This window comes from Varanus komodoensis, unplaced genomic scaffold, assembly GCF_004798865.1.
Source record: "Varanus komodoensis strain SLA01 unplaced genomic scaffold, ASM479886v1 scaffold27, whole genome shotgun sequence".
Lineage (NCBI taxonomy): Eukaryota > Metazoa > Chordata > Lepidosauria > Squamata > Varanidae > Varanus > Varanus komodoensis.
In genome coordinates this window covers 5,605,686-5,624,319 of record NW_025335701.1, presented here as the reverse complement: position 1 = coordinate 5,624,319, position 18,634 = coordinate 5,605,686, and the positions used below count along the sequence as shown (strand labels likewise).

At 43.7% G+C, this 18,634-nt stretch overlaps 1 protein-coding gene across 1 annotated transcript in view; it reads left to right on the top strand.

The window, feature by feature from the left end:
* MAF (MAF bZIP transcription factor) overlaps positions 1–18,634 on the top strand; it is a 288,522-nt gene that overhangs the window by 12,398 nt on the left and 257,490 nt on the right. Inside the window, exon 3 of the mRNA XM_044434025.1 lies at positions 4,548–4,609. Coding sequence (XP_044289960.1) covers positions 4,548–4,581 — 34 coding nt within the window. The 3' untranslated portion in view covers positions 4,582–4,609. The remainder of the gene's footprint in view (positions 1–4,547; positions 4,610–18,634) is intronic.

Sequence of the window (18,634 nt, the reverse complement as noted above, 5' to 3'; positions counted from 1 at the left end):
CCCCCATGGTTGAGTAGCAGCTGCTCTGTGGATACTGTTAAGTGCTTTCGTCCCTGTCTGGCTCTGTGCAGACGTGAAGTGGCGCATGCATGTCGTTAATGTCCCCATCCGCTCATGGGGCTGGCTGCATGAAGGAGGGCCAGATCCCAGGAACGGGAGGGGCCAGCCATTCTCCTGCCTGGGAGAGCTCACCTTGCAGGTTGTTGAAGCTGGCAAGGGCAGGGGGGGATGTACATCTTCCCGAGTTCCTTGGCAAAAGGATGAAATATAAAGCAAAATTATGGTGCTTTTTTAAAAGGCCGCTTGTCGAAATGGTTTCTGTACTAGACTAGTAAATGACAGGAGAAGGCAAGTGAGGAAGTGCTCTCTTCTCCATTGCAAGGCTGCAGTCCTAAACACACTTTCCTGGGAGTCACTCATCAGGGCTTACATCTGAGTTGACATGTTGTGTACTTTAAAAAAAGTTTGCATTCATAGAGGGTGACTAGCACTGACTTAGAAACTGGTAGTGAGCAGTATAATGCCAGTGACAAGGACCAGTGACCAGCAGTCCACGGCCCGGCCCATTCAGCGATGTCACCAGAGCTCCGAGTAGGCCTTCAGTGAACCTTCCTGCCAAACAAAGTCTCTGTGATCAGAGATGGTGACTGGGTTTAGATAACATAGCTTACACTTCAGGGTTAAGTGTGGGTTGCCATTGAACCATGAGTTGTTGAACTGTGCATTCTTGGGTTGTTTGATGCCAGTTGTGCTAACAATGCAGAGAACCCATGGTTTGTTCCCAATATGTGAACTGTGGATTGTTCACCAAGTTTTATGATCTCAGCTAGGTGCAGACAATACGATAGCCCACTGACCAGGATCACACACACTCAATGTGTATTTATCCCTTTGGACTACGACATTGTCCAAACCCGGTCCCTCCCTCTCTCCCTTTGACTAGTGGGCAGTGGAGGCTAAGGGCAAGGACTGGATAATGTCTTCAAGCCCTGATTTGCAAGCATTTCCAGGGTATCTGTCTGGTTCCTGTGAGACAGAACACTGTGTGTTAAATGGATGTTTGATCTGACCCAGCAAAACCATTGTTATGGTCCTGATGCAAAATGAATAGTCATGAAAGGCCTTCAGTCTGGCCCTTGTTAGCTGGAAGAGGCTAGAGTTTTGTGATTAGCAATGTTAGTGCAGCGGAACGGAAAATGGCAGGCTAGAACTAATGTAGGGTGGGCAGGCTTCTGTGCGGTGTGTGTGTGAGAGAGTGTGTGTGCACATGGCTATCCCAGGCTTCCCTCATTTCAGTATAATTTGGTGGTTGTGGTGAGGACATTAATTTGGTTGCTCTTTTAGGACAAGTGGGAGTCAGAAATCCCTGGTAGTCTGTCCTGAAGCTCAGTAGTGTATCCACGTCCTCTTTTGCCCACCCCGGCTTTTATCCACCTTTCACCCTTCCCACAGTTTTTTTTTTCCTGATGATATTCCAGCTTTTCAGTTTGCTCAAAGACTGGATCGTGGGTTTTTTCATGTGACAGCTAAGCTCAATCGTTATTGTTGTACTTGGATTGCATTATTTTTATACCCTGACATTCTTCCCTTTGCATGGAATGCAAGGCAACTGATCTGTTTTTCTTCCTTTCCATTTTATTCTCACAACAACAACCCTGCGAGGTAGGTTCAGCTAACAGCATGTACTGGCTCAAAGTCATCCAGTGAGTTTCATGGTTGAGCAGAGATTAAAACCTGGAGATTAAAAACCCTAGTCCAACATGCAAACCATCATTGGGAATATTTTTAAAAGCTGTAAATAGTAATCAGGCAATAAATTCACTGAAATGTTAAAATGTTTATTTTTAAAAACTGGCCTTCAGTCCCAGCAGTCCTCTGTGTTGGGGAAATGATTCTGAGACAGTTGGCCCTCAGTGCCTGCTCCGCACCCTTTGCCAATGGAAGCTGCAGTTTTTGACCTGCCCATTTCCAAAGGGCTCTAGAAGCTTCTTACATGTAAACACATAAGTCAAACACCACACGCACACTGCTTTCTTCTGACATTAGTTTTTCTGGAGTCCCTGTGACAGCAGTGTCTCTTAAGCTGCCCTAGACCCTTTGTCTCTGCTTCCTCCTGAAGCTTCTGGCCATGCTCAACACACATCCACTTCTCACCCAGTTTTGCACTGCACGCCAGGTGTGCAGAGAAGAAAGGGAAATCCCCACTCCTATGCATGTACTACAAAGCCCATTTTGACTGCATTTGGGCCATAGTACTTAAGATAACCATTCCAAAGTATTAGTGGCTTCCTGTGATAAACCTACTGGAGATGATTTTGCTCTGCCCACTCACCCCCACTCACTCCCAGTGTCTCTGGTGATGTTGCATTTTCATTGTTTGAATGAATTTCTGAAAGGCTAAGTAAAGAAGATCAAAAGAGGTAAATTAAGTATTAGCAATTGTGAAAGCTAATCAAATAATTCCAAGTTTCTTTTCCACTAGAAACTACAGTTTTTCTCTGAGCAATTCTGAAGCTTTACAGCACAGTTCAGTTTAGAGAGAGTGAGCGAGAGAGAAATGGAGACTGGGTTATACATTTGACAGGGGACCTACTGCAAAGTCATTTTTATTTAGAGTTTCAAAAAGATAAAATCTGTTAAAATATTATATTCCTGTCAGACTAGAATGAAACTTCTAACAGTTTTTCCTGGAAAATGCTTTTATGATGTAGAAGCAGATGATGAGGGAGAAAATGTATTAAATGATAAGTCTCATACCAATGCTGCCAAATTAAAGCGGGGAGGGAAAGAGAGAGGACGAGAGAAAAATATCAGCAATTTTAAATTAATAAATCTATGTTGCCTTTTTATACTGAATTAATGCAGCATTTCTTGGGCCTTGTCTGTCTATTAATATCCAATCATCAAGTGATTTTGATTGAATATTTGGATTTCGAAGCTTGCAGAAGTGTATGCTGGGCTTTAGATCCTCTTTGATTTGATGGAGTTGGTTGTAGTGCTTAGAAGAGGGATATACTCTTTATAGTCTAAAGATAATAAAAAGGATGCTGAGCACAACTCTTCTTTGGATACTCTTCAGTGGGGAGGGGGAAGAATTGAATGCCTATCCCTTCCAAATGAATGCATTCATAATAGGATGGATTTGCCAGTTGGCATGAAAGCAGAGGTCATCTTGAGGAAAATGACACCTAAGGTCTAACAAGTCATCTGCTTTAAGATATCCTGGGCAAGATGCCAAGATTGCATTTAAGAAGACAGTATCCCTAAACTTCTTTTTGGTCCAAAAATAACACAGGAAGGCAAAGAAGGCATCTGGAAATAATTGTCATCCATCCTTGCATCATCTCCCTACAGTATCTCCCTCTTCATGTAATCTTGAAAAACGTTTAAATATTTTACATTAATAAGCTTGGGTGTTTAAGGGGAGAGTGTATACAGAGATGTAATAATTTTAAAGAAATATATTATGGATAATGTATACATGCTGAACAAAAATTTGGCAATCAGCTACATCAGTTGCTTGGTTTCTTTTAATCGTCAAAAATAGAGCCCTTAACATGTAGGGTTTATTTTTTGCCATGAATTTACACACTATGAAAATTGATTTATTTGCAGCCATGATAACTTGCAGTATTTCTGCCACAGAATTCATTAAAGCATTAAATATATGAATAGCTCAATGTCAACCCATGGCTTAGTTATTTTGAAGTAGTGGCTTTGACTTTAATAGAATTACTCTTGAGTAAAGCTTTATGAGTTATACATTAGGCGATTCAAACTGTGTTATTCCCATCTTATGTTTTATTCAGAATTCTTTGTAAGTTGTTTCAGGCTACAATTCTATAAACACTTACCTGAAGGTAGATCGCATGGAGTTCAATGGGGTCTATTTCCATATAGACATGAACTGTGAATTGTGTTTGTTTTATTTAAAGCACTGGATTTCAATGCAATTTACCAGTTTGAGCTTGTACAGCAGGGAAAACTCAGTGACAGCTCTCCTATTACTGTCTAGAAAAGGAGATATGTATATCATAGACAATTATTTTGTTCACTGATATTCATTTTTATTAATGGAAAATAAAATCAAATAAATGAGAAAACATAACAGTGCATTAGTTCACAGCTAAATGTGACTTTTGTTCGTGTTTTCTGTGCTAGTTTTTCCTTTCTCAGAACTTTCCCATTGTAGAATACATGTGAAAATCGGGAAGCTGTGATTCTGTGTGCACTTACGTGAGAGCAAATCCAGTTGAATTCAGAGGGGCTTATTCTGGATGGACTTATAAATCCATTCTCAGTCTTGGTTGATATTATTGGTACTGTGCTACTGCTTAAAAACAATGATGTGGATTATATGTAATCTTAAGGCTGCAATGCTCAGTACATTTACTGAAGAGTAAATGCCATTGGACAGAGTGGAGCTGATTTCTAAGTAAGCATGAATAATGACTAATTTCTGATTTCTACAGGAATAAATGAAGCGTAGCTTTCAAAGAATAATTGCATTAATTATGTTTTGTTTATTTTAATATATTTTCACTAAGGTACCCAAGAGAATCCTCTGCATCAGTGATGTGAGAATCCCTGTCACCCGGAGCCTGACCAGGTACAGCTTGATTTCCTTTTGCATAGTTAGGAGCTTCTTTGAAAAAATAGGCAGGCTGCAACATGACGTAAAAGCCTATTGGCCAAAACGGGCGTGTTTCTCCGAAGTGTTGAAAGAACTTGTGGGTTTTTTATATAGCAGGACATTTAAGATGTTCTTGGTGTTTCTTTTCCTGGTATCTTTGGTCACCAAATGGCGATTCCCTGCAAACCGCATACAGGTCTTTTGCAGGAGTGGTACTCAGCGTGTATGTGTGCTTCTCATGTGAACGCATTTGAAGATTAACTACTGCTTTATGGCATGCATGCATTGTGACAACCTATCTCGACACATCCTACTAAATATCTGTGCTTTTTGGTATGTCACTGCCCGTATTTTTCTTTTGAGCTGAAACAAGCAGCTGTAATCGCACTTTGCTTCGGTCCCCCTTTCCATGGTTTTCGAAGCGGGCTGTTCTAATGAAACAGAAGCAGTGGCAGAGGGGCATGCGAAGAGCTTTAACTCGCTGCCCCTTCCCCCCCCCCCCAGCACAGTCTAGTTCTCTCCTGTCTCCTCAGTGCTGAGGAGGACATCCAACCCGTTCCTTCCTTGTGTAGTGTGGTAAAGAACCTCAGGCCTGTGGAAGGGGGCAAGCCCAGCCCTCTGGGGGATCCCAGTCTGGCCCCTCATGTTCCCAAGAGGCCACACCCCACTCTCTTCTCTCTGCCTCCTTTTCCCTGCCCACCAATCACTGGTGGGTCTTCTGGCTTTTGCGCAACTCCCCCCTCCCCTGTTCCAGAAGACTGAAATGCTTCCCCAAAGGCAGGTGCACGTTAAGCAAAATATGTTGGAATTGTTGGTGTTCTGTCCCTCGCCTTTTGTCTTCAGCTGCTCCCTTCCTTGGAATGTGGCCCTGAGAATTTCTCCAAAATGGAACTCTTCCCTCAGGTTGCAAGAAGTTCCGCACCTCTGTTGCATAAGGACTTCTAATGCAAGACTTTAGTTGTGCTGTTGTCGATGGACAGGGACCGTTGGAGTGCTCCTGTCCCGTCACCCGAGTTCCTCTTGTGAGTGCAGATTGGTGGTGGTGAAGGAAGAAGGCACCTCTTCCCCCCCCTTGGTGTGCCTGATCTCACCCTCTGACATCCAAGAAGAGAATTGCCACCCTGTTTCTTGAGTGCCCTCAGGGTACATTGCTCTTTCTGCCGCATAGGTCCCTGTCCCAAGAAGCTTACAATATAAAATTCATCATTGGGCAGAACTCTGAGGAAGGGATGAGGGGTGGAAAGTGGGCGTAAACAGGGAACAAGTTTGTGATCATTCAAGGCACAGGTGCTTTGACCTGCCTGCAGGCACTGGCAGGTTCCCTCGCCTGCTCCACCCTGGCAAGGGAGATCCCGTGTCTTCTGCCACTGATTCAGGCTTTAGTAGCATCGATCTGCAGTGATGGAGAAAGCTGCATACGCAGAACTTCTGCTACACAACTGTGCTCCAGAAAGAAGAAATCTGTTGCGGTACTTAAGGATGCTGCCCCACATCAACTGAATAATGTTGCTTTTTGACTTATTGCACTCCCCTGGATTAAAATTATATTTGTTAGCGGGTTGATGGGATAACAAAAACACGGAAGAACCTTCTCTAGGAACAATGGCCAAGGGGTGGCTTCGGAGGACAGGTTTCGCGTGTTCGGGGGAGTAGGCGGGCCAACGTTGCTCTGCATTTCTATGGGTGCTGCCCCACTGTCGTTGTCCTGCTTTCGCAACACTTGTATGCTAAGCAAGGAGGTTTGTGGCCGTGGTATTGCAGGCAGTGGGAAAGTGAAAGCAGTGAAAGGCGTGGAAGCAAAGGAGAAGGGCAACAGGAGGCTCCGGAGGAGTCCATGATTCAGACATGCAAAGAAGTTCATAAAAACTTCGAGGAACCCTCCTGCCAATGCAGACCTGTGTGAACTGCAGGGGCAGGCCAGAAGAAAAAGATCTGGGTTCCAGTCCACACATTTCCATGAAGGAACTTGCAGGATGGTTGTAAGGAACAGGTCACCCTCCAGAAGTTTTGGATTATGGCTCCCATGGAAACCCTCACTGTAGTTATGAAGCTGATGAGAATTGTAGTCCAAAACCTTAGGGGGTTTGCTAGTGTTCTACTCTCACAATATGCTGAAACTCTGTGTATTTTGAGCTTTGTGGAGGAGTGTGGTTCCGGTGTGATATATAAATACGGAACGAAGTGTGAAATGGGATGTGGGGTCAGGAAAACCACCTCTCTTCCAGTTTAGAATGCACACCCATTCCTGTTTCAACTTAGTAGTAGTCCAGTACACATTTACTAGGGACAAACAGACGTGCTATATCTGATTATAAAGACTTGCACTATTTTTCGCCATCAAGCCCATTCTGTATTGGGTGTCGTAGGAATGTTTCGTTTCATTTGGGGTAGACATGGATACATGCTGATTTTTTTCTGTACTTCCTTGGAAATGTACAATTTCGTGCACAGCTTTCAAACTGAATATGCTTTTTGCATGCATAAAACACTTATTTTCATATGCATTGGCTGAAGTGTCTTTATGTGCAGTTTAAACATATGTGCATTTTTCTGGACAGACTTTCCAAAACTGCATTTCATGGATGTGGGTTTCTTTGTTCTGCAAAAAGCATCACAAAAAAGTTGTATGGATTTTTCGATGTTAAACGAGTCCTGTCCATGTTGGCTTTTTCTGCAAATTGAAGAAACCTGTAAATATGCATTTGTCCGTGTGGATTCCTCACACACCCCTTGCTTTTACTGGCAACTAAGGCAGTATGTGCAGCAGAACACAATGGTAAAATTCTGTGATGATGGGACAGGCTGCACCACATTAGATTTCAACACTGACCACTTCCCTATATGGAAAAAAGTTCTCAAAGAACATTGTATATGTAGAAACGAGCACAACAGAATTGCTTTCCTGAGGTGCTGAGTTTTGTTTTTTAACTTGCAGGGAATGTTTAGTGGGAAAGAATGCAAAGATGGTGAGTCCAACTGAGGTGGCACCACCCATTCTATCACCTCGATGATCCCAGGTTTGAGGGCACCCAGGCCAAAGGGCCACCTGGTGAGAACCCCCTCCCCTGAGGGTGGTGAGCGGCCACCTTGTTGACTTCCTTGGCACAGCATCCCTCCAGTCTGTTGTGGAAGGCGAACACAGTGGCCTGTATGTGCATTTGCCTGGCACGGGGAGCTGTAGAGAGGTTTGGGTGCAGATGGGGGGCTGCCAGAGACAGGGGCTCAGACAGTTGGCCCCGGATGCCGAGCTCTGGGTGCCAGTTTGACTGTCCTGTCTCTCTACCATTTAATTCCCACTGTACATATCCTTCTGTTGCATGCACACGCTAGGTTTAACTTCAGTGGAATAATGTTTAGGATTGTAGTCTCTGACATGATAGGTGACTAGGAAAGAGGTACTCTATCAGTTGCATTATTTTAATATAACAGTTCTGGAGTACAGTTTATATAGATAACCGCTGGGACTCCGCACGGTTTCACCCTGGAAGTGAAACTCAGCCTTAGAGCTCTCACCATGCTTTAATTTGATCTCTTCATTTTGCTCCCCTGCCACCAGCCCACCACCAATTCTCCCATGTTCTATCTTGCGGGGAGGCAGGGATAATGCTTTAGGGTTAATGTACACACTGCAAATATCTGGTGTTGCAAAACTAAAGCATTTGGGAAAAAGAGAACTGGATCACTTCAGTTCCTCTTAAATCCCAGATTTAGCAATTGCTGCTGGCTGACCAGAGTTGCCAAAAACAAAGCAAAGCAAAACAAACGAAAAGAGATTACCACTAAAAGCATGTTAGTGTGAAACAAACAGATATTGGACTCAAAGAAGACTTAATGAACTCGTGAGGAAAGGTTCAGGCTGTGCTGACCCTATGGTAATATTTCATATAAGGTTACTGTTGGGAGAGAAATCAAATTTCAGCTGTGAACATGATTGACAGGCGGAAGACAGGGAGAGGGAGACATCTGCTCAGATGGGGAATTTGGGAAAGAGAAGGACAACTGGTAAGTTTTCTCTAATATTAGGAATAATAAGCATAGATATGAGAAGTTCAATACTTGGACTCCCCAGAGGCAGGCTTAACGTTAAAGCTCCCAGTCTTCAGCTTCCCCAACTAAGAGGGCTTCTTCAAAAATACAGAATGTTGTGGTCACAATTTGACTGTGCTACAAAAAGAAAAGGGAAAAAAAATCTCTTTCAGTGCCTTGGCACAACAAATCAGTGTATGAAAGAAGAACAAAGTTGTACAAAACAGTCAGACAAACAAAACACTGTTGGCTAAGAAAATAGTAATGGAGTAAGATCAACTGTTCTTCGTTTCATGCTATTTGGAACAAAGAGCAAAGTGGAGGAGTTAATGCACAGGTTGCAAATTAAAAGTAAACAAAGTATCGGTAGATCTTTCGTCCTTGCTCTAGCAGGCCAGCATCAAGGGGAGGCATCAGGTGGTCCAGCAAGGGCTGCTGCCGGGAGACCCCTGGACACGTTCCTCCTCGTTCCACTTGCTGCTGGCTTGTTCACCTGACTCGTGCTTGGACCAGAAAGCGGACTGGTGAAAGGAGAAGCAGCAGACAGCCTTCTTTGCTCGCTTGGGGGCTTTCTGCCTTCAGCAAGCAGCTGGTAGCTCTGCTGAGAAAGAGGAGCAGGGATGAGCAGAGCTGGTAACAGTGGCTGGAGAAGGTAGGCCCACGAGAGAAGTGGGTATGTGGAAGCTTTTTGAGGATCCTCAAAACCTGGAGCTGGTACTGCACTTAGTGCTTTCTATCAGAGTCCTTGGACTGCGAGGCGGTCAAACCGGTCAGTCCCAGAGGAGATCAACCCTGACTGCTCTTTAGAAGGCCAGATCCTGAAGATGAAGCTCAAATACTTTGGCCACCTAATAAGAAGGAAGGACTCCCTGGAGAAGAGCCTGATGCTGGGGACAATAGATGGCAAAAGAAGAAGGGGACGGCAGAGGATGAGGTGGCTGGATGGGGTCACTGAAGCAGTTGGTGTGAACTTGAGTGGACTCCGGGGGATGGTGGGGGACAGGAAGGCCTGGAGGAATGTTGTCCATGGGGTCGCAATGGGTCGGACGTGACTTTGCAACTAGCAGCAACAACAATCAGTTTCTACCACTGCCCTTGCAATCCATTTTATGTGTTTTCCTGCTAGCGGTGGCTGATTTCCTGCCTCTCTCCGTACTGGATTTTTCTTTTGGTCAAGCAGAGGCATGAATATCTCATTGTCCAGGCTTCTGTCATTTACTCTACCAGGGAAGGGCCGTATGGTTGGAAATCCTGGGTGGAGTTTAGAGATATGGAATGAGGAATGGTGTGGTGCAGGATTGAATCAGCCTATAAAGTTTTAATTTGCTTGCAATTAAGCACAAATACAGTGCATTTTATGATTAAACATACATTAATTACAGAGAACATGCCATATATATGATGGCAATATCAATTAAGCTTTCTGTTCTGTAATCCTTATGTTCATGTTAGTGTATAATTGTAATATGCAATAAAGGTAATTTTTAATGAGTTAAGCTGTTTGTGTGTATGTTATTTTGACTCTTGTCTTTCCCCTACCTCTCTACTCTAAGTATAATCTAAGACATCATGTCTTAGAAATCTCTGTTCTGTGTTGCATAATTGGTAGGTCCTCAGGAATGAATCAATAATAGATTAGATGGAATAAAAGCAAGAAAATGCCACATTTTGGGTCCATTGTAAAGGGAAAAATATTTTAATTACTCTCCTAGACATGCAAAATATTTTTCAGAGTGTATTTCAATATCAATTTATATCTAAGCCTGCTTTAGGTTTTCTTTAGATGGATTTTAGTTCATATATTCATTTCTCCAATCAGGATAGAAATAATTGTGATGAAATATGCTTTAAAAATATCCTATCTTAGACCATTGATTACAAGTGTTAATTCAGCAGCCCGTTGGTTTCTTTTCACTGTAATGATACAGTTACCTCTTTGGTATTTGTCAGAAATCCAGGATTTGATGGAGATTTGATTTTTATTTTATTTTATTTTATTTTATTACACGAAGACCAGTTCCTTTCTTTACTGGTCTGCCCAGTCACTGAGGCCATTAGATATAGTGCCTATGCTGGATCTACATGGAACTGTGGTCCATTCGGATTCCACTCAGGGTGAAGTTTTCAGTCTTTTGGTTCCCTCTCTGTGAAATTCCTAGTAGAGTTGGAAGGGGCCAAGAAGACCATCAGGTTCAGCCCCCTGCTCAGTGCTGAACTCCAGGTTAAACCATCGCGCTCCGATGGCTGGCCAGCTGCCCCTTGAAATCCTCCAGCGTGGGACAGCCCACAACCCCCTAGCTTATTGGTTCCTGTTTTGTCATCCTGCTCTAACAGTCAGGAAGTTCCTTTTGAAGTTCTGCTGGAATCTTGCTTCCTGTAATTGAACCTATTATTCCGTGTCCTGCACTCTGGGATGATTGAGAAGAGATCCTCTCTTTTTGACAGCCTTTCAAGTACTTGAAGAGTGCTATCCTATCTCCCCTCAGTCTTCTCTTCTTGGGGTCAAACACGCACAGTTCGTTCAACCTTTCCTCACAGGGTTTTCTTTCCAGGCCCCTGCTCATCCTTGTTGTCCTCCTCAGAACCCTTTCTGGCCCTGGATCTTTCTTAAGCTGTGTGCCCAGAACGCAGTACTCCAGGTGAAGCCTAAAGAGTGCTGAATAAAGGGGAATTGGTACTTCAGATCATTAGGAAGCTGTACTTCTGCTAATACTGCCCAAAATAGGGCTTGCCCCCTTTGCAGCCACATCAAATTTTTGACTTGTATTCAGCGTCTGATCTACAACAATTCCAAGATCCTTCACACCTGCAGTATGGTTGGCTGGAGTACTCTCCATCTTGTGAGGAGGCATCTGGCTACTTTTTCCTAGATGCAAAACTTGGCATTTGCCCCTCTTGATTTTCATTCTGTTGTTTTCAGCCCAGCAGTCCAACCTATTAAAATCCCCTTGGACCTTGTTTCTGTCTTCCAGGCTAATTTCCTTCCCACCCAGTTTTGTGTCATCTGCAGACTTGATAGGCATCCCCTGCACGTCCTCATCCAAAGCCTTAATAAAAAGGCTGAAGCGCACTGAGCCCAGGAGTGAACCCTGAGGAGCCCCACGTTACTGCTCCCCAGTCTGAGGAGGTGCTGCTGATGGGCACTCTTTGAGACCAATTCTGCAGCGAACTATGGATCCATCTGATAGTTGTCTGATCCAGCCCACTAGTTTGCGAATAAGGATCTCACAGGGCACTGTGCCAGAAGATCTGCAGAAGTCCAGCCCCATCATGTCCACAGCATTCCCACAGTCCACCAGGGAGGTCACACAATCAAAAGATGAAATCAGTGGATTCTGACAGGATTTATTCTTGGCAAATCCCTGCATGGTTTTCAAGGTGTTTGCAGACCGACTGCTTTATAATCTGCTCCAGAATTTTCCAAGAGAGTGATGTCAGAGTGGCTGGTGTGCAGTTCCTTGGTTCTTCTTTTTCATTTCTTGAAGATGGGGACAACTTCAGCCCTTCTCCCGTCATCTGGCATTTCCCCTGTCCTCCATGATTTCTCAAAGATCAGGGGCAGTGTTTCTGAGAGTGCTTCCACCAGCTGCATTATTACTCTGGGATGGAGTCCGTCCGGCCCTGGAGATTTGAATGCATTCTGCCTAACTAGATGCTCCCTGACCATTTGCCTATCAATCTTGAGCTGCCATCCTGCTCCTTCAGCTTGTACTTCCCCTTCTTCACGAAGGTCATAGAGCCTCTTTTGGGAGAAGGCTGTGCCACAATAGGCATGGAGCACTTCTGCCTTTTCTTGTTCATCTGTTATCATTTTGCCACCCACACTGCCTAGCTGAACCCCCATTTTTCCCCCTGTCCTTTGCTGTGGACGTGTCTGAAGAAGGCTTTTGTGCTTCTTTGGGTATCCCTTGCTAGTCTCTGTTCATTCCTAGCTTTAGTCTTCTTGATGCCATCCCTGCAATTCCGTACTACATGCTTGCATTATTTCTTCGAAGCCTTTCTTCCACTTCTTATACATGTTCCCCACTTCCCCCCTTCTTTTCAGATCATCTCTAAGCTTTTCATGAAGCCATGTGGGCTGCTTTTGTTGTCTTTCACCTTTTTCTTTCCTTGCTGAAATTGTTTGTAATTTTCCCTTTAGAATTCCATTTTTAAAAATTCCCACTTATCCTGGACTCCTTTTCTCATTACAGGCACATGTCATGGGACCCTACCTATCATTATTCTGAGTTTTTAAAATTGGCTTTCCTAAAATCCAGGGAACATGTTTGGCTACTCTTAACTTTTGCTTTCTTTAGAATCAAGAGTTCCGGTATGACTTGGTCACATTCCCCCAAAGTTTCCAGAACTGCCACTTTGTCCACTCGGTCTTTCCTGTTAGTTAGAATAAGGTCAGGATGGCTATTCCCTTCTTTCCTTCCTCCGCTTTCTGTAGGCGGAAGTTATCAGTAATACAAGTTAAGAATTTCTTGGAGGGGCTCTGCTTTGCAGATTTTGTCTCCCACCAGATATTGGAGAAGCCCCCCATAGCTACTGCATCGTGCCTCCTTGAAACATTAGCAGTTTGCTTTTGAAAAGTGACATCCTCATTTTTTCCTTGACTGGGTGGTGGGTAGAAGACCGCAGCCACTGTATCCCTTCTATTCCTTGCACCAGTTATTGTAATCCAAATGCTTTCTTTGGAGTTGTTCTTTCTGTATTTATTTGTTATTTAGTTCTTAAACATTTGAGACATTTATATGCTACCCCATACCCCAGAGGGCTCTCTGGGTAGTTTACAGTAAAATACAGTAAGATCAACAGTACATTAATAAAACAATACGTTGCTGTGATAATATGCCTTGACCCCAGCAAAGGGCCTGGCACCTGAACCCAGGTCGAACTGGCACCAAATGGGTACCAATTGCACACTGTTCTTTGGCACTGCCCATGGGTGCCCCCCACAGAAGAAAAGAGGTTGTTGGGGCCACGATGCCCCCCACTGGCAGGTGGGCTTGGCTCAGCTCTCCTGCTCTCTCCTGTCTTGCTCTTTCTATGCAGAGACATGTATATTTCACACACAGTGCAGCTTTGCCTCCTTTTCTGTTCCTGCGGTTCTTCTTGAACAAGATATAATCCTCAACTGCTGAATTCCAGTCAGGGGAGTCATCCCTCCAAGTTGGTGCTGTTTGCTTCTTGAGTATCAGTACAGAGACTGCATGCTTTATACTCTAGCTTTCTTCCTGCATTTTTGGAAGACTGTTATTGGATGCTGTAAGAGCTGCTCTCTCTGTTGTGGTCCATAAGCCTTTGTCTGTTGTTACACCCAGGTGTACTACTTCCTCCCCTTCAGTTGAAAGCTTTCCTGATATAAGTCTTCATGCTGTGGCCAACCACATTCTTTCCAGTCCTTCTAAGTTGCAACACATCTTTTGCCAGCAGTTGATCTTCCAGGATGTGTAGCCCATGATCCCAGCATCCAATCTCACATGTTGGCACCACCTTCATAGCTAGGTATTCACTTGGAATATTTGTCTTTCCCTGTCTATTCCTCTTCCAAGGCCTGGTAGGATGAAAAAGAAACCACCTGGTCTTGACTTTACCCCCCAAAGTTTCAAAGTCTAGTGTAATTTCTTCAGAGCTCTGCTTGGCAGTATAATTTGTTCCCACATGTATAAGAAGGAAGAGATGTGTGCCAGTGGACTATATGAACCTAGACCGTCCTTCACTTACATCACTAATCAGTTGCATCACCCCAGGGAGATAGCATACCTGATGAGTCTATGGGTCTTCATGACATTAATGTGTTTCCATCTCACACAACAGGGATTCTCCCAGAACCCCCATTCTTCTTGTTCTTTTTATCCTTGGTATCAGGGCCACCACTCGGTTGACTTTCAGCCTCTTTCTCATAGAATGACTTGTAGTTCTTCCACTTCAGGTTGTCCTCCAGTCTTATCCTCAAGTAACTGAAGGTGGTTCCATAGTTCCACTGCTTCCACAGGTGCAGAGTGTCTTCCAGTTCTGCTCCTCACTGTCACCCTTTCCTAGGGAGTTCCCTCTTGCTTTCCACTTTCCTCAGAATTCTCCTCTTCTGCCTCAGCTCCTTTTACACTTCTAGCTTCTGCACTATACTTAGCTGTTGCAGTTCCACCACTCTGTCTAAAAGCTTTTCATCTGCTCTTATTCCCTTGAGGAGGGACACTCACCACTCAAGTGTTCTCACCTTTTCTTCCAACAAGGCTACTCACTTGCACCTGTTGCAAGTGCAGGCCAGGTTGACTTCAGACAAGAAAATGAACATTGCACAGATCTTGCAGGACACCACCACTGGGGAGTCTTCCCAATCCATATTCTCTACCTCTTTCTACCTTGCTGATTGAGTAGTACCAGCCAGTGCTTTCCTTTGTCTTCCCTGAAGTTTAACCACCAAATCCCTTTTGCCTTTTCCTTTGTCTCTTCCACTGCTCCTCTACCAAACTCCCACAAGATCTCCCTGTTCACGCTGTCTGGTCACTCCCTTTCTGGGAATGTGTTTGCCTAGAAAAGTCCCCAGGCCAGCTGGGGCAGCTTCCTCTCATCTGCTCAGCTCAGAGTCAGGAACCAGAAAGATGTCTAACAGGCATTGATGCTGCTTTGTATTGTGTGCATTACTAGGGCATTTTTATTTAAATAAGCCTTCCCTGATTGGCTAACCATTTTTGTTTTATTGTCATAATCTGATAGTATTGCTGTGATCATTATTATTTGCATTCATATCCTGTCTTTGTTCCCCCAAGGAACCCAGGGTGGCTTATGCAATCCTCTACCTCTCTGTTTCATCTTCCTAATGTGAGGTAGCTTAGGCAGGGAGTCAGTGACCCAGGCAGATTCATGGCTAAGGGCGTCTAGAATCCAGGTCTGCCCCATCCAGTTGACAACTCTAACCACTATAGCTCACTGGCCTCATTATATTAAAATTAAAGAGGTTATTTTGCATTTCAGGTCTATTTTTTTCTTTGATTGATCACAGTTTGAGAGTCCAGTTGGGTGTAGATTTGTGTATAACAGAACATGCTCTCTGTGCCCCATGGCTTCATAAGTTGCTGGGTGTTTCTAAAATATATAGGTTAACATATATACTGGACATACATGCGTACATATCCATCTCTGCGTATATATGTATAAGTGCCAGGTCATGCTGCAGAACTGTATGGCATAATGCATACAAGATGGGAGCACATCTGTGTCCAGGCTTCCTGCTGTGGAGGTTTGCACAGGCTTCTGCCAGAGGCAGATATGCACCTGTCTCAACTCATGCAGCGGGTGAGAGCCAGTGCTGCAGCATCTCAGCACAGGCACTTGGTCCTCCTTCAGGAGTGGGTGTGTGTCTTGCTGCAGCTGCAGCACGGGGTCCCCACTGGTTTACCTGGTGGCTTTGGAGGTGGCAGAAGCTCTGCATTTTGGACCCACTGGTTTACTCTCCTGTAATGTTCCAGAGCATTGCTACATTGGGAAGTCAACATGGCTGCTCCTAGGACCCCAAATCTAGCTGTAGTTGCTTTGCCTTTTTCAAGGTATGCGTGCAACTTTTTCAGTTGTGGACCCTGTCAGGCTTCTGAAGGCCCAGTCCACGGGAGAAGAGTTTGGGACATGCATTTGATTTCGGATCCCAGTGATTTCCTTTTCTGTGTATACTTTTTTCAATGTGAAAAAATTCTGTGAAACAGAATGACCTTCAATTCAGGGCATACATGGAAATCTTCTAGACCAGACCTGGACAATTGACAGCCCTGGGTAGGAGTAATCTGGGTTTCTACAGAGGGTTTTAAATCAACATGACCCTTTCAATAGCTGTCCTAGTGCTAGGCAATGAGTTACTATAACTGGCACAAGTAAAAGCGGATTGCTCCTGCAAATGAACTATGGTTTGATTTTCCTTTGAGCAAGTTGGCAACTGGAAGCTGATTTGGTAACACCTCTCAGAGATACCGAGAGAATGAAGATATGTTTGTAAAACACTTTGATGTCCCTTTGTGAAAGTGATTGTGCAAGCTGATCTGCCCCTTTCTGCTCTTGTGACATCCTCTTGCTACTGTGTACTTTCAGCAGGTTTGCATTGCACTGTGAGCCTGCAATAGTTCTAAATACATTTTGAAAGTACATCCATGGAACTGTACTGATTCTTAGTTTAATCAGGAGTTTAAAACTGTCCCTTGAGATATAAAACCTAAATAAAATCAAGTGCCCTTGAAAAAAATTCACTTGTGAATGCACCAAACACCAGTGTTTACAAAAGTTAGGTTGCCTTTCTCAGTTTCTTGTAAAAAGAAAATAAAAAGGTACTTTTTGCAATATTAATTCCTAAACTTAAGGCTGTTTTCACCTACTGGATAACAGCCCAATCCTATACATGGATGCTCAAGATTAAGTACCATCAAGCTCAATGGGGCAGGCCTCCATGGAAGTGGGTATAATAAGCAGCCCTTGTCACTTAGAGTCTTATGTTCCAAAGGTTTGCCCAAGCTCCACTAGCCAAACATGTCTTGCTTGGGGCGTGTACCCAGACTGGGCTCAGGGGAAAGACAAGAAATCTACTTGAATAGCACATCACCTGAGCATCAGATCTTTGAAGGAAAGATAACAAAGATATTAGCACTTGTATGTCCCACTGCTGGAAATAAAATCAGAATGAAAGGGGTGGAGTAGGAATTGAGCTGGCTTGGAGACATTTCAGGTGCTGTCTTTGGAGACAGCCTCAACGTACGAGAAAAGACCATGATGCAGGAGCTTCTGTTGCCTCCTTAGGGATATTGACAATGTCATAAGGGTAAATTCTAAAGTACAATGCTCATCATGGCAATCCCGTATTTCTGCCCTCAGGGGAGTGTAAAAATGCAGGCAATCGTATTGATACACATCAACAAACTAGTTCTAGCATTTTTACCCCCAGCAGGACCAAGCCTTTTATAAACTCCTGGGCCATAATTCCCCATTTAAGACCAAGCCACTATGAAATATGTTGCATTATAAAGCAGAGCAATACAGGGTGTCCCAGAAAATTGACATTATTTGAAATGTGAATATCTGAGTACGTGTCCTAGGCAAACAAAATTAAATAGGCTTCATGTTGAACAATAAAAGATTTATTAATCAAAATTTGAACAAGAGATTCAAAGGGATGTAGATTTTATAACCAATTTCACAAAGCTTCACAAATGTTCAATATGTGCACCGCCTGTGACACAACACATGTCAAGTCGGTAGTCCACCTCCTGTCAAACACACTGTAGCATGTCTTGCGTAACATTGCATAACTAACATTAGTTAGTTTTTACACATTTTGTTAAAATTTGAGATCATTTGAGCGAGAATTGACTATGTTATTAGACTATGAAATGATATCAATTTTTTGGGACATCCTGTATAATGTTACTGGGGAAATTCACTCCAACCATGGTGAGGATTGTAGCCAAGCTCAGAAGGAACAGGGCATCCTGAGGGAGGTGGGGTGGCAGATGGCAGCAGAATCCCTGCTATTGAAAAGGTGCCAGTGCTGTGTTCCCAAGAGCCTCAGCTCCATTGCCTTGATATCAACAACAGGCAAAAACATCCTACTGTGTAATGGCTGGACAGGTGAGAAAAAGAAAAAAGAGAATGATGTACCCAACCTGTTCTTCTCTGCTTCTGCATTTCACGTAATATTTAACAAGCAGGCTTATTAATGTTTGGGTTACAATTCTCATCAATCCTGGCTATCATTGCCAGTGGTAAGGGATGATGGGGACTGTAGTCAAAACATTTGGAGACCTACAAGTTGTCTGCCCTACTCTGATCACTCTACCACACTGGCTTTTGGGATGTAGTGCTGCAGAATTCTCCTTAATACATGTTTGTGAGACTGAAGTCTTGCATCTGGTCCTAGATAAATAAGCCCCTGGTCAATAAGAGTAGATGGATGTATCCATTTCAGTTTCTCATGTTTTCAGTCTGAAGTTTGGTCCATTCCATTTTCAC